This window comes from Eubalaena glacialis, chromosome 19 (genome assembly GCF_028564815.1).
Source record: "Eubalaena glacialis isolate mEubGla1 chromosome 19, mEubGla1.1.hap2.+ XY, whole genome shotgun sequence".
In the NCBI taxonomy this organism is placed as follows: Eukaryota; Metazoa; Chordata; class Mammalia; order Artiodactyla; family Balaenidae; genus Eubalaena; species Eubalaena glacialis.
In genome coordinates this window covers 32,869,747-32,896,342 of record NC_083734.1, presented here as the reverse complement: position 1 = coordinate 32,896,342, position 26,596 = coordinate 32,869,747, and the positions used below count along the sequence as shown (strand labels likewise).

At 36.4% G+C, this 26,596-nt stretch overlaps 1 protein-coding gene across 1 annotated transcript; it reads left to right on the top strand.

The window, feature by feature from the left end:
* The first annotated feature begins 4,061 nt into the window (after positions 1-4,061).
* On the top strand, positions 4,062-18,349 carry LOC133080489 (putative heat shock protein HSP 90-beta-3). Its single transcript, XM_061176414.1, has 2 exons — positions 4,062-4,157; positions 18,043-18,349. The coding sequence occupies exons 1-2, from the start codon at positions 4,121-4,123 to the stop codon at positions 18,324-18,326; spliced, it is 321 nt and encodes a 106-aa protein (XP_061032397.1). The 5' UTR covers positions 4,062-4,120; the 3' UTR covers positions 18,327-18,349.
* The last annotated feature ends 8,247 nt before the right edge of the window (positions 18,350-26,596 follow it).

Below are 26,596 nucleotides of genomic sequence, written 5' to 3'. Positions count from 1 at the left end.
GAAACACAAAAGACCCCAATTGCCAAAACAATCTTGAGAAAGAACAAAGCTGGAAGTATCACACTCCTTGATTTCAAACTATAGTACAAAGCCACAGTAATCAAAACAGCATGGTACTTTAAGAAAAATATGGACATAGATAAATGGAAATGAATAGACAGCTTAGAAATAAACTCACATTTATGTGGTCAATTAGCCTAAGACAAAGGAGGCAAGAATATACAATGGAGAAAAGACACCATTTTCAAGAAATGATATTGGGAAAACTGGACAGCTTCATACAAAAGAATCAAACTGAACTACTTTCTGATACCATCTGCAAAAATAAACTCAAAATGGATTAGAGACCCAAATGTAAGACCCAAAGTTATAAAACTCCTAGAAGAAAACATAGGCAGTACACTCTTTGACACTGGTCTTAGCAATATATATATATGTATATTTTTGTATCTGTCTCCTCAGGCAAAGGAAATAAAAGCAAAAATAAACAAAAGGGACCCAATGAAACCTAAAAGCTTTTACACAGTAAAGGAAACCATCAAAAATTGAAAAGACAACCTACTGAATGGAAAGTTATTTGCAAATGATATGTTTGATAAGGGGTTAATATCCAAACTATATAAAGAACTCTTACACTCAATTCAAAAAGACAAAAACAAAAATAAAACAAAACAAAATTTAAAAGTGGGCAAAGGACCTGAAAAGACATTTTTCCAAAGAAGACATACAGGTCAACGAAGCACATGAAAAGATGTTCAACATCACTAATTATCAGGGAAATGCAAATCAAAATCACAATGAGGTATCTCCACATAAGTTTCATATTGGCTATTATCAAAAAGATCACAAATAACAAATGTTGGTGAGGATGTGGAAAAAGGGGAACACTTGTGCACTCTTGGTTAAAAAGTGAATTGTCACAGCCACCAAGGAAAACTGTATGAAGGTTTCTCAAAAAATTAAAAAATAGAACTACTATGCAATCTGACAATTACACTCTTGTGTATTTATCTGAAGAGATTGAAAACACTAATTTGAAAAGATATATTCACCCCTGTTGTCATTGCAGCATTATTTATAATAGCCAAGATATGGAAGCAACCTAAGTACCCATAGAGAGATAAATGGATAATGGGGGTTGGGGAGAAGGGAGAATGGGAGAAAGCTGGTCAAAAGTACAAACTTCCAGTTTTAAGATAAATAAGTACCAGGGATGTTGTGCACAACATGATTAATATGATGAACACTGCTTTATGTTATATATGAATGCATCTAAGAGAGTAAATCCTATGAGTTCTCTTCACAAGAAAACTTTTTCTTTTTCTTTTCTATCTATATGAGATAATGGCTAGTCACTTAACTTATTGTTATAATCATTTCATGATGCTTGTAAGTCAAATCATTATGTTGTACACCTTAAAATTATAGTGCTGTATGTCAATTTTATCTCAATAAAACCAGAAAATGTTCAGAATATTTAGAATAAATATTTTCAAATAAACTTTAAAATTAGAAAACTAAGGCAAATATCCAATGAAGGGAATTAGCTTTGCTCATTTTGAATCCAAGGAACTATATCTTCTAGTGAATGAGAGGGCAGTTACCCTCTGTCCTAATCATAGGTTGTGTAAAATACCAGGAATTTTTTATTAAGCCCTTCAACTCTTTGTTTTTGGGGGTAAAAATCAATGCACATAGTAGGAAAGAGATTTTTAGTATAGAAATATTTTTAGTATGATGGACTCCAAATGTGGCTGAGCATCAGCATCACCTGCAGAGCTTGTTAAACTGCAAACACAAAGATGCACAGCCAGTTCCAGGAATGCTGGCCAATTAGATGTAGGTCAGAGGAAAGGTGATTGGTGGCCTTTAAGGAATAGGTATTTTTTAAATCAAGTTGTGACCCTTAAGGAATGGCCCTTAAGGAATAGGTTTTTTATAATCAAGTTGTGGTAATTTAATAATTCACACTCTCCCACTAAACATAATCTGGCCAAGACAAAAGATAGTCGTGGAGCAGACCCCTGGATCAATGCTGGAGTCTTCAAATCTCCTTTGTTTTTCTCGGTAAAGACCACCCTCCATTTTTGCACCTGCCATTTTCAAACCACCCTTCTTCATGGTGGCAGATTTACCTAAACTACCATATAAAAGTATAGGGATTAAGAATATGAGTCTTGGAATTGGATCAAGACCTTAATCTGACTCTGCTGCTTATCCATCCTGGACAACTCAGTCTCTGAGCTTCTTTTCTTTACCTGTCAGATGAAGATAATGACATCTACTCTATAGGAATTTATGGGGATTCAGTGTAATGTGTACATTAATGTGGCTTATAAATTACTAGGCATATTTTAGTTATGAGTTGTAACTGCTTCCTGCTGATGTTTAAAATAAACAGCCTTCAGTGAAATATTTACACATCATATTGCTGGATGCATTGCTCTTCTAAAAGTTTCTTTAGAAATTACCTAACTTTCCCATCCATTTTTTCATTATATTCTGAATAGTATCCACTTGTAGCCACAAATTTGAGTTCTAGAGTACAATATATATCCAGACGTTTATAGAGTAGTGGGCACATATTATTTATTTTTCCAAAAGAAATGTTTATGATTTCCTTCCTATGGGGACTACCTAACTCTGATGTCATAATAATCTTCATCAGTCCCCATCACCCCATTGATAAATTAAGAACATATCTCAACAATGGGTACCATAATTATTTTAGGGATAGGCATGTTGTACAAATCAGACCTAGAGTCCTTTCCTGTACTTTTACAGAAATTTGTTGAGAAAGACAACCTTTGATATCCTCTAGGATCAAGGATGCAAGGGACATGCAAATCTGAAATCGCTGATTGTTCTCTTTCTCATAATGTGGAGACCACCTCCCTGAAAATGAAGGCAATATGGATGAGTGTAGAAAAAGAGACAGAAACCAGTGATGCAGTGTGAGCACCTGGTTTCAGTCACACCTGTGAACACTGAATATTGGATACATCCATGAGTATTCTAGTTTTAAAAGCTAATAAGCTTTTTTTCCCCCCTCCAAGCTAGTATGTACTGGGTATTTACTTTCAATCAGAAGAGTTCTGATCAGTGAAAGTATACCTTTCTATGCATTTGTAGAATCCCACTTTATATGTGAATTCCTCTATTTTCTCATTTCCATCCTGCTGAATTAATTATTCTACCCTTTGGGCATTCCTTCAATGTTGTCTATGCTTGCTGTTTTAAGTGTGTGTCTTCCTCATAGACTATGAACTCCCCTAGGATATGGACTGCTTCTTATTCAACTTTATAGTTTCAGCATCTTGCAGAGTATCTAATGAAGTAGGAACTTAATGATATTTGTTGTGCAATCTGACTAAAACTAAATGATTATACTGTCATTTACAATTTTCAAATGCAGAGACAAAAGTTTATTTCCTCCTTCCCACATCCTCCTATAACTAGACTCAAAGACTATTTGATCACTCATTGAAAGGGAGTATGGGAATCTGGGAGACAGTAGAACACATCTTCCACGATGGTAAATTTTGAGCTAATATAGTTCAAGTACTTTGCTTTCTGATGATTTAACAACTTGGGAAATTTATAAGAATAGACTGTTTATATTTTCTCTAATATCATCTGTTTTAAATAATTTTTCAGCAGACAATGTCTTGTCATCAATTTATGATTGAGTTCTCTAGCAAATGCCAGTGGTGCAAATGGTCTCTCAAGCAGGTTTCCCCACTGGGAAGGGAATGCACTGATAGGCTGCTGTGGACTGCTGGAATCCTGACAGTCAAGATTACCCCCGGTAAGTTATCAATGTGGCTTTCCTATGTGGGTTTGATTGGTATGAGCCAGGTTTTCTATCTGCTCAGCCACGAAACTTTTAAAGGGGAGGAGGGAAGTAATCTCAGTTAATCATTGAGGTAGGTGTTCAGGGTTGTTGCCTCCCCCCACCGCATGTAAGCTCATTGACATTTTATGATCTTCCTCGTGATAACATCTACAAGATTAACATCTTGTTCACACAGTTCGGTCACATAGTTTGTTCGTGAGATTACTGAAGGGGAAGCTAGGAAAGAGATCTGGTCGTCTGCTAATTACAGTAAGTCCCCTACATATGAACCTTCAAGTTGTGAACTTTCAAATATTCGAAGGTGCGTTCCATCAACGTCAGGCTTGAGTGAAATTTCAGCTTGGCTTCTGTCTCCTATTGCTGACGTTCCTTCAGCTCTACCATCTCCCACCTCTTTTCCCTCCTCCAGTCAGTAACTCTTCTTGCCTGTTCACTCGATGCCAGCCCCTGTATGCAAGCTGTTGTGTTCTACTGCTCTACTTTTCATGGTAGTGTACTGTAGGATTAAAAATGTTTTCTTTATTTTTTGTGTTTATTTGTTTTTTATGCATTATTTGTGTGAAAAGTATTATAAGTCTATTACAGTACAGTACTATATAGCCAATTGTGTTAGTTGGGTACCTAGGCTAATTTTGTTGGACTTACGAACTCATTCTTGGAATAGAACTCATTCATATGTAGGGGACTTACTGTACTTATTTTTCATTTCTACTTCTTTGATCTATGGAAAGAACTGACAAGTTATGGAAAGAACTGGCAAGTTAGGCAAAGCATTGTGTGATTAAAAGATTTGAAATGTGTGCTTGGGCCAGAAATGAGTAGAGCATGGAGATGCCTGGTTTAAGGTTAAAACAAAAGGGTGTCTCCTGAAATAGAGCTCTTTCCTGCCAAAATCTGCTTATATTACCAAGTAAGCCATTCAGGCTTTGCACCTGAGAGATCAGTGTGTGGAAGCATGTTTTCAGGCGACCCATCCAGTTGTAGCTGTCAGTTTTTTTATTGCACTCCACTCCTTCAAGTCCAGTCTTGTTCTGATGGAGGCACACACTGAGCAAATCAATATTTCATCAGGTCATGCCTATCATTTTCCTTTAAATGTGGCATTTCCTGAATCCTCAAATATAGTGTTGATTATATCTTGGGACCACTCTTGACTTGGACTCTCATGTCTGAAATTAAAATATAAGACAATGGAGAGAAAAGATTAAATTTTTTAAAACTCTGATTTTATTTTTTTTACTAATTTTAAGAACAAGTATATTATTGAAGGTTGGAGAAACTATAGACTGTAAGTGCCAGTGGTCATGAAAGTCTTCCAAACTCCAGAGACTTTACCCCACTTTCTCCTAACTCTTGATTCTAGGGTTCAGATATTCTATCACTAACAACGACATTTCTCTGGAAAAAATTTTCCAACATCTTACTTAACACTATGTGCCATGGTGAAGCAGGAGATAGATGTGCTCCAGGCTAGAAATTTACAACTAGCCTCCTTTTCACACTTCCTGGGGTGAGGAAAAGATGGGCTCCAGGCCGGACATTCACTACCAGCCCCCTGTTTACATTTCCTAAGGCAAGAGATAAATGGGCTCCGGACAACATATTTATGACTTGACTCCTGTCTACAGTTTGAGACCTGCACTTCGATGTAAGAAACAACAGGAATAGGGTAGATAACCAGATATTAGACACTTTTATGGCAGGGACAGAGAGGGGTTAAGCCCTTTTAAAAGATCAGGAGTTCATACATTTCCCATCCTTAGGGCAAGAGAGACACTACACATGTGCAAAAGGCTTCACGGTGTCAAAAAGGCAGGGGAAGCCAGACCATAGTAAGTCTTGCTATTTTCCTCCCAGATGTCTTTGATGAAATCCATCTTGACTGAGGGGTGCGTGCACACCCAGAGGAGGGTCCTGAGACAAATTAGCCATGGGGTCAGAGCAATACAATTGGCCAAGTAGAAGACAAAGACCTAGAAGACTACCCCCTTATAAAGGATTTAAACTTCCCAAAGGTGTGACTCTTGCGACTAACTCACTGAGTTCACATGTGTGTCTTTCCGCATGTACTCTGCTTTTCTAATTAACACTTTACTTCCTTCTATACCTTCTGTCTCCTTGTGAGATTCCTCCTTTCAAGGCAGACAAGGACTGGGAACTTTTAGATTTTAGCAGCTGGCTCTATGGTCTAGCGCTTAAGATTCCCGGTTCCCATTCAGGCAACCAGGGTTTGATTCCCAGTCAGGGAACTAAGGTCTCCTTTCCAGCTGCTGCTTCACTGCAAGCTACCACTCACTGCTGCGTGTGGCTGAAATCAATGGGTTAAAGAGGCAGGGTGTCATTCTTTGGTGTAAAGATTTCTTTAAGATAAAACAATGCTAATCCTTTAGCAATTTGCTCCCAATAGTTGTGAAACAGTTTGTTTTGCAAACAATTGTTTAAGTTTCTTTTCAGTAGGATCTTCAGAACATACAGGATCCTAACAGGATTTAGGTGAGAAGGGGAAGATTTGGTTCACCAAAGAGGCAAAAAGGGAAACATAAACATTTATTGAACACCTACTATGAGGCTAGTGTATCAAATATGCTGTCAGCAAAATTCATATAAAACTATGAGATGTCAGTTAGCAGAACAATCAGGGAGTGAAGACACTTGGGCTCAAATTACAGTTCTGTCATTTACTGACAGAATAACCCCAGGCAAGTTACTTAACCATTCAGAAACTCCATTTCCTCATTTGTAAAATAGTATTCATAACAATATCTAAAATCATACTTAAAAAAAAGAAACAAATAAGGTAATGCCATCAATTTTCACCTTCAAAACCTGTTAGTGTGTAAAGGTTTTCATTATAAAACTTATCATTATTCATTATGTAATTAAATCAGATTAGGAAACCGAGTCTCAAATAAGATGACCAAAGCCATTTATGAATGCAAGCTGACCTTCTCCTTTATAACACTATTTTTCACTTTTGGAGGCAGAGATGATAGGAAGCAGGGCGAGGGGTGTGTATATCAGTGGTAGAGGGGTTGGGTTAGGATTTTTGTGGAGCCTGGAGAAATTGGATGATAAGAGAAGGGCTCACTGTTCTTTATGTATTACATTATGATTGCAGCTGCTCAGTCTCCTAATATTTTTTTAGAGTGTCTTTTAGAACATTTGCTATTTTTAGGCTTCCTTGTCATGTCTTGATTTTTCTGATGTCAGAAATGGCTTTGAAAAGTTATACAATGCTGAAACAACTTTGGTCATTTATCAGCTCTCAAGCATCCAATGTGTTGCCACTATTGTTCAGCAACATTGAAGGAAGGGAATTCACCCCTGGGGACTTTCTTTTGATTGTTGTTAGATTTTAGTCATAGCTAAAAGTCATTAAAATCATTGCCCTCATAAGAAAAGTCTGCACTTTGGTGGTCTTGCAGTTTTCCATTACTGTGCCCAAGCTGTTCATTGAGATAAAAAAAGGATCTAAGCAATGTCATCTATCTCAGTCATTTTTGACATGAGAGTAAAACCCAGTGTCTGAAATCTTTGTCTCTTGTCACCCTAAAACTCTATCCATCAATCTTTCTTCTCATCAGTTCTAGCATAAATGCCAGAGAGAGACATTTTCCTCCTCACTTTTAAGTTAAGGCAACTAAGCTTGCTTTTATATGTATCAACTGTATCATACTACACAGGTAGAGCAGAGCCTTAGCTGGTTCCATGATGAATTCTGGTGCTGCCAATGACTTTGTTTTGGAAAGACAATTTCCTGTTTTAACACAGTCCTTAGAAAATAGTGAACTGAAGCATTAACCGCTCAAATATTTTTTCTTAGAGTCCACTTTACTCATTTGTCACTAAAAAATCTCAGTGTGCCATAAAACAAATACAGTTGTTTAATAACTTGGCTTCAGATCCAAACTGAAGCTGTATCAATAGTAGGAAAGAACCATTATGTAGTTCTTAACATTTTGATAAATATTTTCTTACACATTATAGTCATTTGTTAGCTTAAGTAAGCTGCAAAAACTTTAGGATATATATTACTGGTGGAATCATGTATTTTTTCCACCATGCACAGATAATTTCAGGATTACTGGCCAAATAGTCAATATTGTTAGGGAACTACAGTGATAAGAACAAGGGTGGATGTTCTTTCTCAAGAATACTGGGGTCTTGCTCTGAGACAAAAGCTAATAAAGCTGAATGAGAGGCCTGTCTTAAATATGCAAGGTAGGGCTTTATCAGAATATACCAGTATAAGGCTGAGATAGAATTAAATCCTTAACCATTTTAATACTATAGGAGCTTCCATGGATGATATAAAACTCTCCATTTTCTTGAGGGCCAGTTATGTCAGGTTTTCAGACTGTTAGGAGAATATAAAATGAATATAAAAATGAATTATAGAATATAAAAATGAATACGATTCTGGTATATGTTAGAAAATGTGGGAAATTCTAGATTGACTTTTTTAGATTGATATTTTTTAGGTCATTTTTAGAAGTGATACCATCTTGGCCAGATAGGGCACTACTTAGAAATACAGGATATGGCCCAGAAACTGCACATCAGAGATCTCAGATATCCACTTGTTAAGTATTGGCCTGGGAGTGATTCTCAGAAGACAATCAAGAAAAGACTGGATTAAGGACACATGAAATACCAGGTATAGAAACAGTGTCAGATTTTTTCAAAATAACTCACAACTACTGAACCTCATAGGCCATGGAAGGTGCTGACTATCAAGTACTATAAACTAACAAGAATATTGCAGAGGTTAAAAGGAATCACAGCTCTCTGGCAAAAACAAGTCTGGAATATCCTTATTACCTTTCCATATAAGGACAGCACTAATATTTTCAATGTCCTGAAAGTCGAATTTTGGAACAGATCAAAGGGCTATAGGTATTGACTGCATTGAAGTCTCAGTTCATAAATAGTTTTGTGCCAAAAGAGCATGAGGGGATAAAAGGATAAATAAAATATTGTATATCCATACACTGGAACACTATTTGGCCATAAAAAGGAACAAAATACTGATGCATGCTAAAACATGTATGAATCCTAAAAACATGCTAAGTGAAAGAAGCCAGACAAAAAAGATCAGACCTTGTGATTCTATTTACATGAAATGTTTAGAATAAGCAAATCTATAAAGATAGAAGGTAGATTAATGGTTGCATATTATATGGCTGAGGATGGGAAGAGGGAAGGACTGCAAATGAGCACAAGTTTTCCTTTTGGTGTGGTGAAAGTGTTCTAAAATGAGATTGTGGTGATTACTGTAGAACTCTGTAAATATACTGAAAAACACTAGCTTATTAATTTGAAATGGATGAATTTTTATGGTATGTAAATTGTATCTCAATAAAGCTATTAGAAGAAAAAAGAACAGAGAAAGTCTTTGTGGAGGAAAAATAAACATAATGAACTCTGAAAGACATGAACAATTGGCTCATTAAGATAACACTTGTCCTTCTTAACCAGGTATGTAGGCCTCAGGCATCAGATCACCATCTCATTTTCAGTGGAGAAAAAGAGAGTTCACATCACAGCCTCTGGGACACAGTTAGTTTAGTTGTCACTTAGAGGGCACTATTGTACTATTATTGTAAGGGGAAATATTGGACTAAATCTTTGGATTTATTATCTGCTGCTGTGTGCGGGGATGTTGCAGACTCACGGCTTCAGGAGGCATGCTCACATAATATTCCCTGTAGGTGACCAACCTTACACTTGGGCTCTGTTGTACTGGTTATTGGTCCTCTAGATTGGGCAGGAGGATGCTGGAAGCTAGGAGGGTCTCTGAAGGCCTTAGCCAAATTCATCTCCTACCTCACATGGCTAGGAGAGATTCTAGGAGAAAACCAAACTCAGCATATTCACCCAGGGCTGAATTGTTATTATGAGCTCTAGAATCAAAATAAATAGGAGCACTAGAAAATTCCAGGCTTCAGGAGATAGCTTGTGAACATTCACGGATGACCTAGACTGGGTTTCAGTGGGCCTCAGAAATAGGGGCCATGTGAGAGCGGTCCACAGCATCAGCAGACACAGAGCACAGTTGATTCTAGTCTAATTCCCTGAATGGAGAATATCAGGTTCTGTAGCTGTAGGGCTTGGGACTAAGGGGAATAATGATGGCAGGAGTTTTTGCAACAAAGGGCAGGTCGTCAGAATGTCAAAAGGTTATTGTTAATTAAAGAAAACCAGATATCTCAAGTTAAATAATTTAGTGCTATTCTATATATGAGAAGATGCAAGAGTCTGGATCACTGAAATCATTCCTTTGATATGCACCTCAGCTATCTGGGGCCAACATCTTGTGTATTCTAATCCTGAGTTTCCTCAAGCTGCACCATTGTGGGTGGCTGCAATCTGATGACAGCTAGATGGCAGGCATATCTTATTTCCAGCTTGAGTTCTCTCAGAGCTCACCATTGGGGGTGGCTGCAATCACTGATGGCTGTGACACCCTTTGTTTACTGATATGGCAGGCAGCATTTAGTCCACTGTGTCCCTCATGGTCATAAATTCGACCAATGTTTGAGAGGCATTTCATGACCAATTTTGTCCCATGGCACTGGGAGTCTCTTCCCAGATTAGGCAAAGATTCTTGTTGATATGCCAACTCCAGGTGCTGATTTCTGGATTAGGCCCTGTTGATAATTTAAAATTCTCTGGATCCTCTCTCTTACTAGTCTATCGTGATCCAGGAAATGTTTTTCCCTTCTTGCTCCTTTCCATGCCTAGAATCACACTATTACAATTATTCTGTAAGAGTCATAAGTGTGATCTATTTCCTCAAGATGTTTAGCCATCATCAATTTTTTTGGAGGTCTGGTTGCACATTGGGTACTGTAAGAGACAATGGTCTTATAAAATAGACAGGATATAAGCTAGTAACATTGACAAAGTCATAGTGCAGCAGAGAGACACAAAGCATAAACAATTTGGAAACAAAGAATAAATTAAAACAATGATTAGTATAACTAGTTGTAATCTGGTTGCAATAAACCATCAAGTCCACAGGAGAGCTAGCTGGAGAAGCCAAATTCTGGATGGATCAGATAGAGAGGAAAAGATAAATGTTTCATCTTTGTTTACAAAGTTATACTTTATCAAATTCTTGTAGGTCACAGCATAAGAGAAAAGTATTTTTCTGGAAAACAAAGATTAAAGCCGGTATATTTCTCCCCAGAAGTCATAAAGTTATAAATCATATTTATAACCTCATTCAATCTCTTGTAATTAATTCCTGTTGACCTGGATGAAGTCATCAGGTTTTCCATTAGAGTTTTGTCATTTGTTACCCTGTTCAGTGGATTATCTAGAGGCTCTCAGAAACTTATATTTGTCAAAAACCTTCTTTTATGAGCCTTCTTGAGGATCTTCATTTTGTAAAAGCATCAGAGTAAAATTATGACTGTCTATAAAGGGCAAAACTTAAAATGGCATGGTTAAAGGTTTGAGTACAATGTAATTGGTAAGAAACTTGGACATTTCTGTGACATGTAATACATTAAGATAATAACTAGAATTATAACATTTTATCAGGGCATATCAGATGTTAGGAATTATATATAAATTTTGGAATATCTATATCAATGACATTTATCTATATACTATAACCTAAGGTTCATCTGCAACCACTTGACAATGTTTCTCAAGTAATTTAACATACCAACTAAGCGTAATTAGTTTAACATTCCTTTCTGAGATGTCTCAGGGTTCCTTGGAAGCATCCCAGAGTTAGCTGGAGGCTAAAAGAACTTTAGTTAGAATTTGATATTTTGGAAAGTTTGTTAAATATATCAAAAAGGTTTTAAAACACAATAGGATCATAGGTCACTGTGAAACAATACTTACTCATTTAATCAAAGTCACAAAAAGATTAAAAAAAATCACTTAAGGGCACAGAAACTCACGAAATCTGTTATCAAAAAGGAGCACTCTAAGATATGTTGTGCTCTTAACAGAGAGAGAAATCAAAATCCAGTCTTGTACTAGCTTACTTAAAAACAAAATCCATTTACTTAATTAAATTCAATCTAAATTTAGCTAATCCATGCATTAAACTTTTTTCTTGGGGGTTCCTTTCCACAACCTTTCATCACTTTTTGTATCCATGTTAGTTTGTCCCTTATTTTTCCATCCAAAGCCAACCATCTCTAAGACAAAATTACTATCTTTTCCCTTAATAAAATGCAATTCCATTCCTTATAGCTTCTTTACTGAAAACACACATCCTACTTTCCTATTGAAATGTTTTATTATTTCTATTGGCTTCTATTACATATTTAAAATAGAATCCTCAACTGTTAAGAAACCTTAATTTCTAGTGAAAATTAAGAAGTAAGCAATTATGAACTGTCTTTTATACTAGCATTCTGTAGATTGGTGAACATAAATACCAGTGATAATTTCTAAAAACATTTGCTTTCTGATAGAGAATATCTCAGTTTGGCACCAAACATATTCATTAATAGTCCTAAATACCTTTAGTTTCCCTGTTTTGTAATAGATGTCTCAGTATCTTATTTTTTTGGAAATGACCTAGCTATTCAACAGACTTCCATCATTTAACTTAAATTAACACAAGTCTAGAATTTTAAGTTATAAAATATTTGGAGAGATCATTTTAAGTAGATATTTCTAAAACAATTATTTTTAAAGAGTTTACTCAAAAGCTCTTATCTCATTTACATTTAAAGTTTCATCATATCAAGCTGTTTTCCTTGCTGACAAATTTGCAACAGATATAATAAGGTCTTGTTTGACTTCCATTAAACCTAGTACAATAAAAGTATTATACTTAATGCTGATGACTCTAAAGACATGTCTATATTAATTAGATCAACAAACAAACTAACTTTAATACCAGGTATCAACTTAATATTGGATATTTCCCAGTTCACTTGAACCTGAAAGTCATTTTGCCTAGCTTCTTTTATAGTTAATTTGTTAGCACTTACTTTTAAGTCAGTTAAATGGGGTGCTCTATACATTCAATTTTGATAATGATTTCTAGAGGTAGATATATCTCATATGTATAATGTGTTCACAAATATATAAACAGGCAAAACTAGAGATCTCATGACTTTATTTAAAAAAAAAACAGTTATAAATCAGGCATTACAATATAAACTTACTAGTTTACAAAGAAGTGTTGGAATACATTAAAGTTGCTTGCTCAGATGACTAAGGCTTTAAAATTTGTGGAAAAGACTTCTAAGATTTGTATTCGTTCTTGAGAAAAATTCTAAGGAGGCTAAGAATTAGATTTTCAGCGGAGGGAGGCTTTCCAGTGCTTTGAATTTTAAAACTGCCACCTTTGTCATTTGTTTTTCTTGGTTTCAAGTCTTTCCTGATTGAGCTAATTAGACTCAGTCTCAGGTCCCTGTGGCCTGTATTTACATGTCTGATTTGTAGAGATTTGTATGACAAAGACAGTTGCTTTTTGATATCAGTGAGAATGTTTCTAACGAAATTGAAATTTAAGTGTTCTATGTTCTAGAGTTTTAGAGTTTAATTTATCATTCCTTCACAATTTGTATAAGGCGTTCAAGAAAGAGCTTCTTTCTGAGTTTATGAGTTAAACCCAGAGCAAAATCACTATTTTTATTTTTATTAGTTCCTTAATATGAGTTCCTATTTCACTTTTTTGTATGGCTCAGGTACCCTATTGGTTTCCTTTAGTATGTTTACTATTTCCTGAGGGGCAGATCTATATGCCTTGTCTTACAATATCATGCAGGGGAAGCATTCCCCAATGAAACATGTCTATCTCACAATATAATTAAGCAAAAGAGATGTAACCATCTTAAATAAAGCCCACTTAAATAGACCAATTTTATATGCTTTCTTCTCAATTCTGTCAACTTTTATACCTTTAACTTTAGTTTTCACTAGGATCCAATCAACAAGCTTTGATCTTACCAGAGGAGTCCTGGAAGTTTTTCTTTCTTTTTATTCCCTGTCCATTTTATTTTTATATAAAATGTTCTGGGATCCCCATAGAGAGGAGATGAGCTAAGGAGCACAGGCCCTTTTATCAATCTTGATTAATTGGCCTAATTTTTGCCCCAAGTAATTGTTGGTCAGGTATCTCAGTGTAACTTCTTTTTCCAGGCACTTAAATATATATATATATATATATATATATATATATATATATATATATATATATGTATGTATACATATATATATATATTATAGATATAATATATAATAATAATATATATAATAAATACATATATATTAAATTGGGGTAAATAAAGCAGGCTTGTTTGGCTTTTAATCTTGGGGACCAGTAGGGGTTCCCTTTTGGCCCACTTAACCTTAGGTAATGTAATATCAAAACCTTGTGTTTTAATCACATAAATGTCCATTTTATTTATTCCACTCTAAATAATAATCTAAAGATTTCTTTATCCATTTGGGATGTCTTTTTAAAAATTTCTACCTTGTTGGAAAAAGTATCTAAGCTTTTCTTACAGGTTTTTTTCCTGTTAACATTAGTTACTTTTAATTTTCTTTTTTTTTAAGCATCTGTATGTCACGTACAAATTGGCACTTGCCATCTACTTCTACAAGGATCAAATTATGAGCCACTGCAGCTGCTGACCACCAGGGAGATCAGGAATGAGGCCCTCTTTGCTCTGTGAAAAACTGGCAGAACAGGTCTTCAGATAGTTAGATATTTTCAGGGGATGATTTTATAAGTCCAATTCTTGCATCTCCTCATATCTAGAAAAGCACTAAAATCCTTCATGGTGACGTCTGCTCCTTGTAACTAGCAGTAACCTTCACGAGCCTAGCAGAAACTTTCTGTAAAAAATACATGCTTGATTGCATGTACTCCCCCTTCACCAAAATCACATATATACTGACCTTCCCCCCTACCTCTTTGGAGCAGTTTCTCAGAGCTGTCTGAAATGCTCTCTCCTGGGCTATAGTCTTCATTTTGCCCCAAATAAAACTTAGCTCTCACACTGTGCTTCTTTTTTTCCAGTCAACATGTAAGATCCATTGAGGGGAAGCAAAGACCACAAATAAAGCTTCTCAAACTGTTCTTTTTTTGTTTGTTTGATTTAAACTAATGGAGTTCTTAGGTTAACCATTAGATATACTTTTTTTCCCCACCTTTAGTTTGATTTTTTGTTTATATAGGTGCCAGTAAAACAGTTGTTTATAATGAGAGGTCTCTAAAAAAATTACCAATTTAGAAGATTCTCCAATTTAAAAGATCCATCATTTGGCTATTAACCAATAAGATGCAAGTGGCTTTTGCATAAGAGCGTGGGAAGGATGCCACCTAAATAAAAGATCCAGAAAGTGTACTCCCCAAAATAGCATGACAGAGATCAAGTTTTTTTTTTAAACACACACACACACACACACACACACACACAACATCCTAAGAAGATCAGTATAATATTTACATCTCAAAGACACAAGAACAGAAATGCAAGTTCCCCCTAGAAGGCCTTTGTTTAAAGTCAGAATTCTGAAAATATATTTTTATCAAGCTGGCTTTTAAAACTTAACTGCATTCGCAATAAAAGAGCCCCTTCTTTTAGGATGAGATTTCCTTTAATTCCCGATTAAGTAAGTATTTGTAAGTGTAAGTATGTATGTACATAAACCTGGCTGGGGTATTAGTTGGAGGCTGACAATCTGTCGTTCCTTTTTTGTTGTTTGTTTTGAAAGCTTTATTTCTCATTCTGAGGTCGGTTTGTTGATTGATAAACTTGCTAATGCTGATCGTGTGGTGGGTCAATGTGCTGCTTAAGAGCTTAACTCCTCTTTCACCTTTTTTTTTTTTTTTATTCTTCCAGAGTTGTTTCAGCTCCCTTTTACATGTCTCGGGTTTTCCCAGTGGCAGCGTAAGGCAAGCACAGGTGCTCAGATCACGGAATGGCCAGTTCTTATTCATGTCCCTGGTTGAGCAGGTTGTTAATTAAAACGAGTGGGTTTCCCTACAGGGACAGCTACACAAAGGCATGAGGCCTTTGACTTCACCACTCCTCAAAGTTTCTCAGTCCCCTGAGAAAGCCATTGCCAGCTGGGATGAGAGGGTCCCTTCTTCAGAGATAAGAAGTTTTCATAAGATTTAAGTTTTATTTCAACAAACTATATTAATGTAGACAATTCAAGGAAAAATGATAGGCCAGTCTTCCCCCTAATTACCCAGTCCAACCCTATTCAGTGTTTAACTGAGCAAAGTCTTCCTAAGTTTTTTGACTGAGGATAAAACCACTCAGTGTCTAAACTGAGCCTGAATGTGTTTCAACCAGGCTCCCCTAATATTTTTCAATTAGGGGGCATTTTCTCCTTTTTCAACTGGGCTCCCCTAATACCTTTAAATTAGAGGGTCACTCCCCTATATCTTTCAACTGGGGAGCCAGGTACATGTTAGACATTATCAAATAAAACTCAGGATCATCAACCAAAAATTGGGAGAACCAGGAGAGACTCAATTCTTCTGGACTCTCCAATGAGGCAGATGGGCACAAGAGGCCTCTGCTGGTACCAAGGATCCAGTTCATCATAGAGTTCAGGTGAAGGAGATACATCTGCTCTGGGTCCTTTATTCATGGTATTCAAAACTGTTGACTGAAAAAAAATGTACAACTTAAAAGTTAAGAGTTATGTTTTATTCAGTGGACATTCTTAGGACTCCAAACCCATCAGATAGCATCTCAAATAACCCTGAGAAAACTGCTCCAAGGAGGCAAGGGGGGAGCCAGGATATACCAGTGTTTTTGCAAAAAAGACCAGGTAGTCTGAACGTCAAAGATGATTGTTAATTAAAGAAAACCAGATATCTCAATTTAAATAAGTTAGTGCTTTTCTATGTATGGGAAGATACAAGAGTCTGGGATCACTGAAATCATTCCTTTGATATGTACCTCAGCTATCTGGGGTCAGCATCCTTTGTTTTCTCATCCTGAGTTTCCTCAAGCTGCACCATTGTGGGTGGCTGCAATCTGATGACTGCTAAATGGCAGGCATTCCTTGTTTTCATCCTGAGTTCCCTCAGGGCTCACTGTCAGGGGTGGCTGCAATCGCTGATGGCTGTGACATCATTTGTTTACTATATGGCAGGGAGCATTCTTAGTCCACTGTTGCTGTTTCTTCTCCTGGCTTCTTTGTTGGTAAATGAATTTATTTTGTTGTGAATTCATGCATGAGTCCAAGTATGAGGGTCTTTCTGAGTTATGGCTAAACATTTGTAGGAAAAAATGGGAAAATTTATGCTCACTTGAAACACAAGAATTCTCTTTTGGACTTTTTTTTTGGTCTTGAAATGACTTTGTCTGATTTTGGAATCAGAGTAATGCCGTTCTCATAAAATGGGTTGGGAAGTGTTCCCTCTTCTATATTCTAGAAAGATGTATGTGGAATGGGTTTCTTTATTTCTCTTTGGAATTTATTTCATGGGTGTTGACTCACTGTTTACATCACTGTTATTGCAGAGGAAATTTGTTTTCCATAAGGCAGAATCTCTAATAGCCAGATAGAACCACTCAACATTCTTCACCATTTTCCACCTGAGGAAACCTTACTCCCATTTCCTTACAGCTCCAAGTGCCCTTTTGGTATCTTTCTGGAGCACAGTCTTTCATATCAGACAGACTTGGGTCCAAATTCTAGCTTTGCTTGTGATTTTTTAAAAGACTTATTTTTTAGAGCAATTTTTAGGTTTACAGAAAAATTGCATAGAAAGTATAGAGAGTTCCCTTTTTTCTCCCTCCTACAAAATTTCTCCTATTTTCACAATCTTGCACTAGTGTGGTTCATTTGGTGGAACTTATAAACCAATATTGATACATAATTATAAACTAGAGTCCATAGTTTTCAGTAGAGTTTACTCTTTGTGTTGTACAACTCTTTGGGTTTGGAAAAATGTAAAATGTCATGTATTGATCATTACAGAATCATATAGAAGTTTTACCACCATGTTATATGCTGTGATACATTTATTCATCCTGTCCTCTCTGTCCCTGAACCCTTGATAGCCACTGATCTTTTTACTATCTCCATAGTTTTTCCTTTTCCAGAATGTCATATAGTTGAAATAATACAATATAATCTTTTCAGACTGCCTGCTTTCACTTAGTGGTATACTTTTAAATTTCTTCCATATCTTTTAATGGCTTGATAAACTCATTTCCTTTTAACATTGAAAGGCTGGACTGCCAACATGGAGCGCATCATGAAAGCCCTGGCACTTCGGGACAACTCGACCATGGGCTACATGATGGCCAAAAAGCATCTGGAGATCAATCCTGGCTACCCCATTGTGGAGACCCTGCGGCAGAAGGCAGAAGCAGACAAGAATGACAAGGCCGTCAAGGACCTGGTGGTGCTGCTGTTCGAAACTACACTGCTCTCTTCCGTAGAAGAGAATTTGTATCTTTTCAAATTCTATTGCTTGAGTGTGCCACAGTTTATTTATCCATTAACCCACTGAAGGATGTCTTGGTAGCTTCTAAGTTATGGCAATTATGAATTATGAATAAAGTTGCTATATGGACATAAGTTTTTTGCGTGGACATAAATTTTCAACTCATTTGGGTAAGCACCTAGGAGTGTGATTGTTGGATTATATAATCAGACTATGGTTAGCTTTGTAAGAAACTGTGCTTTCCAATGTTGTTACTGAATTAAGTTGTATGTATTTCTGCTTGGGCCTTAGACCCGCTGAGGCCCTCTGCCTTGGTGGGGAGGTTATTTTTCCATTCCAGTTCATATAGCTGAAAACAAAACTGAAGCTGAGATTGAAGCACCACAAGCTTCATTCAATGGCCAGAGGATGGAGAAGTGAGGTCATGGTTCACAAATAAATTTCTCACCTTAATGGAGAGAGGAATTTCCTTTTAAGGAGTAAGGACAATGGAGGGAAGCAGAGAGATTAATGATGGGGAGATATATAAATAGTTTTCTGGGTAAGAGGCAGGGTTTTCCTGGAACTGGTGTGCCCCCCCTTCTCTGTCTTTCTCTGTCAGTGACTTCTTGTCGTGGTCACCAGTTGGTGTGTCATTTAGTAAGCTAGTGTAGTAAAATCAGTACAAAATGAGACTCGGGGTCTGTTGCAGGTCAGATTCATCATGTTTTTAAAAAATTTTATTGAAGTATAGTTGATTCAGTGTTGTGTTGACATGTGTTAACACTTTCTGCTGTACAGCAAAGTGACTGTATATACATATACATATATACAGACATATATATATATACACAAACATATATATATTCTTTTTCATATTCTTTTCCATTATGGTTTGTCACAGGATATTGAACATAATTCCCTGTGTTACATAGTAGGACTTTGTTATTTATCCATCCTATATATAAGAGTTTGCATCTGCTAATCTCAAACTCCCAGTACTTCCCTCCCCCACCCCCCTCACCCTTGACAACCAAAAGTCTGCTCTCTATGTCTGTGAGTCTCTTTCTCTTTTGTAGATATGTTCATTTTTGTCATATTTTAGATTCCATATATAAGTGATATGATACAGTATTTGTCTTTCTCTTTCTGACTTACATCACTTAGTATGACCATCTCTGGGTCCATCCATGTTGCTGCAAGTGGCATTATTTCATTCTTTTTAATGGCTGAGTAATATTCCATTATATATATATATATATGTGTATATATATATATATATATGTGTATATATGTATATATATATATATATATATATATATATATATATATACACACACACACACACACACACACACACCATATCTTCTTTATCCATTCATCTGTTGATGAACATTTAGGTTGTTTCCATGTCTTGGCTATTGTAAATAGTGCTTCTATGAACATAGAGGTGCATGTATCTTTTCAAATTACAGTTTTGTTTGGATCTACCCAAATTCCCAGGAGTGGGATTGCTGGATCATATCTATTTTTAGTTTAATGGAAACATCCATAATGTTTTCCACAGTGGTTGCACCAATTTACATTCTCACCAACAGTGTAAGAGGGTTCTCTTTTCTCCACACCCTCTCCAGCATTATTATTTTTAGACTTCTTAATGATGGCCATTCTGACTTGTGTGAGGTGGTACCTCACTGTAGTTTTTATGTGCATTTCTCTAATAATTAGTGATGATGAGCATCTTGTCATTTGCCTATTGGCCATCTGTATGTCTTCTTTGGAGAAATGTCTATTTAGGTCTTCTGCCCATTTTTTGATTGGGTTGTTTGGTTTTTTGTTATTGAATTATATGAGCTGTTTTTATATTTTGGAAATTAAGCCCTTGTTAGTAGCATTATTTGCAAATATTTTCTCCCAGTCCATAGGTTGTCTTTTGTTTTGTTTATGGTTTCCTTTGCTGTGAAAAACTTATAAGCTTGATTAGGTCCCATTTGTTTATTTTTTGCTTTTATTTCTATTGCCTTGGGAGACTGACCTAAGAAAATATCGTTACAATTTATATCAGAGAAGGTTTTGCCTATGCTTTTTTCTAGAAGTTTTATGGTGTCTTGTCTTATATTTAAGTCTTTAAGCCATTTTGAGTTTATTTTTGAATATGGTATGTGGGTGTTTTCTAACTTCATTGATTTACATGCAGCTGTCCAACTTTCCCAGCACCAGTTGCTAAAGAGACTCTCTTTTCCCTATTGTATATTCTTGCCTCTTTGGTGGAAGATTAATTGTCCATAGGTGTGTGGGTTTATTTCTGGCTCTCTATTCTGTTCCATTTTATGTTCCATTGCATGTGTGTTTTTGTGCCAATACCATGATGTTTTGATTACTGTAGCTTTGTAGTACTGTCTGAAGTCTGGGAGGATTATGCCTCCTGCTTTGTTCTTTTTCCTCAGAATTGCTTTGGCAATTCTGTGTCTTTTATGTTTCCATATAAATTTTAAGATTTTTTGTTCTAGTTCTGTAAAAAATGTCATGGGTAATTTGATAGAGATCACATTAAATCTGTAGTTTGCTTTGGGTAGTATGGCCATTTTAACAATATTAATTCTTCCAATCCAAGAACATAGGATACAATTCATCACCATCTTGATTTCACCTGGTTTTATCCAGTTTTTCTTTTTCTCTTCCTATAGCTTCCTTTCTCTGTGTTCAGATTCTGTGACTTAAAGACATATATTAAGTCCTAATTAAAGAAGAGGTTGGTGGGCTTTGAGCAAGGGTCTGTTGGCAACTCTGGCAACAATGTGACTATACCTTTTCTCATTCCCACCAGCAAAGAATGAGAGTTTCCGTTGTTCCACATCCTTGTCAGCATTTGGTGTTGTCATTATTTGGGGATTTAGCCATTCTAATAGGTGTGTAGTGGTATCTAGATGGTGTTTTAGTTTACAATTCCATAATGATATATGACATTTAGCATATCTTTATATGCTTATTTGTCATTTGTATGTCTTCTTTGTTGAAGTGTCCATTGAGATCCTTTGACTAATTTTTAAAACTTTTTTTCTTATAGTTGAGTTTTAAGATTCTTTGTAAGTTTTGGATACAAGTCCTTTATAGGATATATGCTTTGCAAATATGTTTGCTGTCTGTGTCTCTGCCTCTTATTAATTGTGTGACCTAGGCTAAAACTCTTAACCTTTCTCAGCCTTAATATCCTCCCTTCAGAAAATGAGAATGGCAATATCCAACTTACTTTTTTTTTTTTTAATAGATGGAGTTGACAAGTTATATGAAAGAACCCAGTCCACTGCCTGGCTCAATAAAAGTTAGCCTTGTGTCTGTGCCTTTTCTTCTCCCATCCTCCAAGCATACATCCATTTAATACTTCTCATGTTTTATATGTGGTTGTTTTTATCAGTACTTTTCACACTTTAATAAGCATATAAATTGTAGACTCTAATTCAGTAAGTCTGAGGCAGAGCCTGAGATTCTGCATTTCTAGAAGACCTAAATAGACATTTCTCCAAAGAACATATACAGATTGCCAACAAATGCAAGAAAAGATGCTCAACATCACTAATCATTAGAGAAATGCAAATCAAATCTACAATGAGGTATCACCTCACACTGGTCAGAATGGCCATCATCAAAAAATCTAAGTGCTGGAGAGGGTGTGGAGAAAAGGGAACCCTCTTACACTGTTGGTGAGAATGTAAATTGATACAGCCACTATGGAGAACAGTATGAGGGTTCCTTAAAAAACTAAAAATAGAACTACCATATGACCCAGCAATCTGACTACTGGGCATATACCCTGAGAAAACCATAATTCAAAAAGAGTCAGGTACCACAATGCTCATTGCAGCACTATTTACAATAGCCAGGACATGGAAGAAACCTAAGTGTCCATTGACAGATGAATGGGTAAAGATGATATGGCACATATATATACTATGGAATATTACTCAGCCATAAAAAGAAATGAAATTGAGTTATTTGTAGTGAGGTGAATGGACATAGAGACTGTCATACAGAATGAAGTAAGTCAGAAAAAGAAAAACAAATGCGGTATGCTAACACATATATGTAGAATCTAAAAAAAAAAAAAAAAAAAAAGTAGTTCTGACGAACCTAGGGGCAGGACAGGAATAAAGACGCAGATGTAGAGAATGGGCTTGAGAACACGGGGAGGGGGAAGGGTAAGTTGGGATTAGTGACAGAGTGGCATTGACATATATACACTACCAAATTTTAAATAGATAGCTCGGGGGAAGTAGCCGCATAGCACAAGGAGATCAGCTCGGTGCTTTGTGACCACCTAGGTGGGTGGGATAGGGAGGGTGGGAGGGAGACACAAGAGGGAGGGGATATGGGGATATATGTATACATATAGCTGATTCACTTTGTTATACAGCAGAAACTAACATAACATTGGAAAGAAATTATACTCCAATAAAGATATTAAAAAAGATAAAGATTGTAAGTGATGTTGGGGCTACTGTTCCATAGAATATACTTTGAGTAGCAAGGGTTTAGATTTCTTTCTCCTCTTATAAATCAATGCTGTCAAACTTCTTTCTTGACCTATTAGCGAGATATGAAATCAATTTTGTCAATTGGCAATCATCATTTTTACACACATAGAATACAATAAAAAACATCACAGGGAGTTAACCATTAACAATATTGTTTCATGAAAAAACATTGTGATGCACAATATAAATACTGAGGTCAAAGTAAAGGGTATTTGACGATTTACTGTATTATACTGAAAGAAGGCTAAAATCTTGCTTATTCATACACATGCTGTCAGCTACTGAAACATGTTTTTGCAACTGATAGGTAAATTAATACTTGTTTATTTCAACTGGGATGTAGAGACAGTAAGATGAGTAAGTTTTGGATAGTCTGAATAATCCTCATGATGAAGCAAAGACATGGATTGGTTTTTGAGGAATACGTAGGATGGCACTTGGTATAAAGGAAGAGAGGAAGGTGGAAATGACTCGAGTTATAAATAGAAAGTGTACAGTGTGGGCTAGCCTGTAGTGTGGAGCCAGGGGAGAGAATGGTCCAGGTGTGGGAGGCAACAGGGAGCTGAGAACGTCTATAGTTGCATGTTTAGAATTGAAAGATAAAAGCAGAAGCACACGGTGGTTTAAAAGGAGTGGGGACAGTAAATGGAACTGAGGCAGGAAACCCAGACAAATTTCTCCTCTGTTGTATTAATACAGGAATAAACTGATAAGAGCCTGAGTTAAGTTAATGACAGCAAAAATGAAGATCACAAATCATTCTAAGGATAACTCTGCCCCAACTGCTGTAGGGTACCTTAATTAAGTGAAGAAAGTGGACCCCTAAGCTTCTTTGCCTACATTATCAGATGTCATGTGTTGATGGTGATTGATACCGAGCAGGGCTCTGTGGGGCTCCTGGGCACAAAGCCTTTCTGTGTCCCCCTTTTCTTTGATTACAGGAAATAGCCTCCATCAGTCTCCATGACCTTCCCTGAGTTCCAATGGGCAGATTCAAGCAGTTGTTAATTAGGTAATGGAGAGGATATGAGATAAGAAAAAACAAAGTCAAGAGAAACAATAGTTCAGCCTTGCAGCAAGATCCTGGTTCCTCAAAAACGGACATACACAACAATATCTTTGAGCTGTTTTGCAGATACTGAAACCCCCTCCAGGCAGGAAAAGTTAATGATTAACAATACTGTGCTGCCTACAAGCACATAGACCCCAGACCAGTTGGAACCAGAAGGTTGATGATGCTGACTCCCACTTACCTCACTACCAACAAATCAGAAAAATATCCACGAGCTAATCACATCTTCTTTGAACCATTTTTATAAAACTTCTCACTACCCTCTCCAAGGGGCACAATTTCTGGAGGTGCTAGCCTGCTGTGTTCCCTCTTTGCCTGGCAAAGAAATACAGCTACTCTTTCTCTTTCCCTCAAAATTCTGTCCCTGTGTTTCTGTTCAGCATTTGTGCACAGAGAGCCACTATTTTGGCATCAAATTTTGGGGGGCTCATCCAGGATCTGCTCACAGGCAAGTGGCTCAACAGGGCCCCTTGGCTTGATTGAATTCTTGGGGATTTCTCTCCATGCCAACCTCCTCCTGGAGAGTGGAGGTTTGGAGGACTCTCTGAGGCCAGATAGCCAGGGTTCCCTGCTGCAGGATGGTGCCCCAATCACACCAAACTTGCTGACTCGGTTGTGGATCTCCAAGGCTGGGGTGGAGAATGGGGGGGAGGTTGGCCTAGCAGCTGCTGAGGCTTTCTTTGCTTGAGGACATTTTCTCTTGTCCATGCCAGTCCAAACTTTCACTCTGAGAAAGACACCAACTTCTTGAGGACCAGAAAGAGGGTATATAGAAGTTGCCATGCACCTGTCAGCACCTCTGGTGAGTCTCCTGGAGTGCACACCAGAGACTTTGACTGTACCCATACAGAAACTTCAGTTTCAATTTGCACATTTCCCTGAAAAGGGAAATCCCAGTGTGGAATTCTCTCAGCAAAGGGAAATTCTGATGTAAGGCACCACTTAGGGCAAAGTTCCAGGTCTAGTGGGGCTCGGAAGTCAAGTTTGGGTGGGTTTCCACCATATGTTTTTCTTTTTCTTTTTGAGCATCTCTTTGCTGTTTCCTCTTATGGTTTATGTTTTATGTGTGACTTCCAGCTGTCAAGGTGAATGTTTAGGTTTTTATTTGAGCACGTTAACATCTAAGGTTTATTGCCAACTGCTCAAGCCAAAATGGGAAATATTTCCTCTGAGGTTCCACCCCGACCTGGGAGCCCCTTGGGAAAAAATTTTGAATGACTGGTCGACCTATAGTTATGATCCAATGAAAAAAAGAAAGATTTGTTTTTGACACAGGATGGCCACAGTATTCTTTAGACTCTGGAGAAAATTGGTTAAAACAAAACTTTTTAAAAAACTACAAAACGAGTTCTTTTTGCATGTACAATTAGAGAAAGCTAGCTTACTGAAATACTTTTTCAGAATTCTGACCCTGAGAGGACAAAAATATTCTTAGGAGCAAAACTTGAAGTTAACTCTTATCATGTCCTTGAGATACACAGCCCACTTTGCCTGAGATTTCAGCCTTGAGTAAATTAGTAAAACTTCAAGCCCCCCTCCAAAAAAAAAAAGAGAGAGAGAGAGACAGAGACAGAGAGACATTTTAAGCCTCAAGCAGAAAGCTAGGTCTCTCACTGTGTCTGTCTGGATATATGTATATCTCAGTATGTGTCTTTGTATTTGGATAATATTTCTGAGGTTAATTTGTAAATGAGCTCCATTTAATTGGTTTAAAGAAAAGTAAGCTCTTACAAATCAAACAATTCTAAATACAAGAGAAATTAAGCTAAATAAATTTCAGGTTCATGTGAACTGGGAAATATTCAGTATTAAATTAATACCTGGTATTAATGTTTAAGTTTGTTGATCTAATTAATATAGACATGTCTTTAGAGTCATCAACATTAAGTATAATACTTTTATTGTACCTAGGCTTAATATAAGCTAAATAAGATCTTATTATATCTGTTGCAAATTTTCAGCAAGGAAAGTAACTCAATGTGAAGAAACTTTTAAGGAAAGAAAATGCAAATCAGATAAGAGCTTTGGGTGAAATTTTTAGGAACAATTATGTTTTAGGAATGTCTACTTAAGAATAATCTCTCCAGATATTTGACAACTTGAAATTTTAGAGTTGTGCTAAATTAAGTTAAATGATGGAAATTTATTGAATAACTAGGCCATTTCCAAATAAAATAAGATACTGAATCATTAATTACTGAACACTGGTTTACTTTCACAGATAAACAAAGGTTTAGATTGATTAATAAATGTGTTTCATGTCACACTGAGATATTTTCTATAAGAAAGCACATTTTTCAAGAAATTATTATTTGGTTTTATGTTTACCAATCTACAGATTGCTGATATAAAGGACAGTTCATGGTTGTTTAAGGAAAGTAGGATGTGTGTTTTCAGTAAAGAGAATATGAGGAATGGAATTGCATTCTATTAAGGGAAAAGAAAGTAGGTCTGACTTACAACTGGCTGTTTCTGGATGTAAAAATAAAGTGATGGATACAGAAAGTGATGAAAGTTTTGTGGAAAGTGGACGCCAAGGAAAGAGTTTTGTGCATGGTCAGGGTTGACTAAGTTTAGAAAAAATTTAAGTGAGTAAATAAATTTTAAATGTAAACTGCTGCAAAACTTGAAAGTGGCTTTTCCTTCTGTTCAAAGGACAAGTTTTAAAAAAATGTTGAGCTGCCTTTGATAACAGATTTTAAGTTTCTTTACTTTTTAAGTGATCTGTATTTGCCTTTGAAAACTTTTATTGC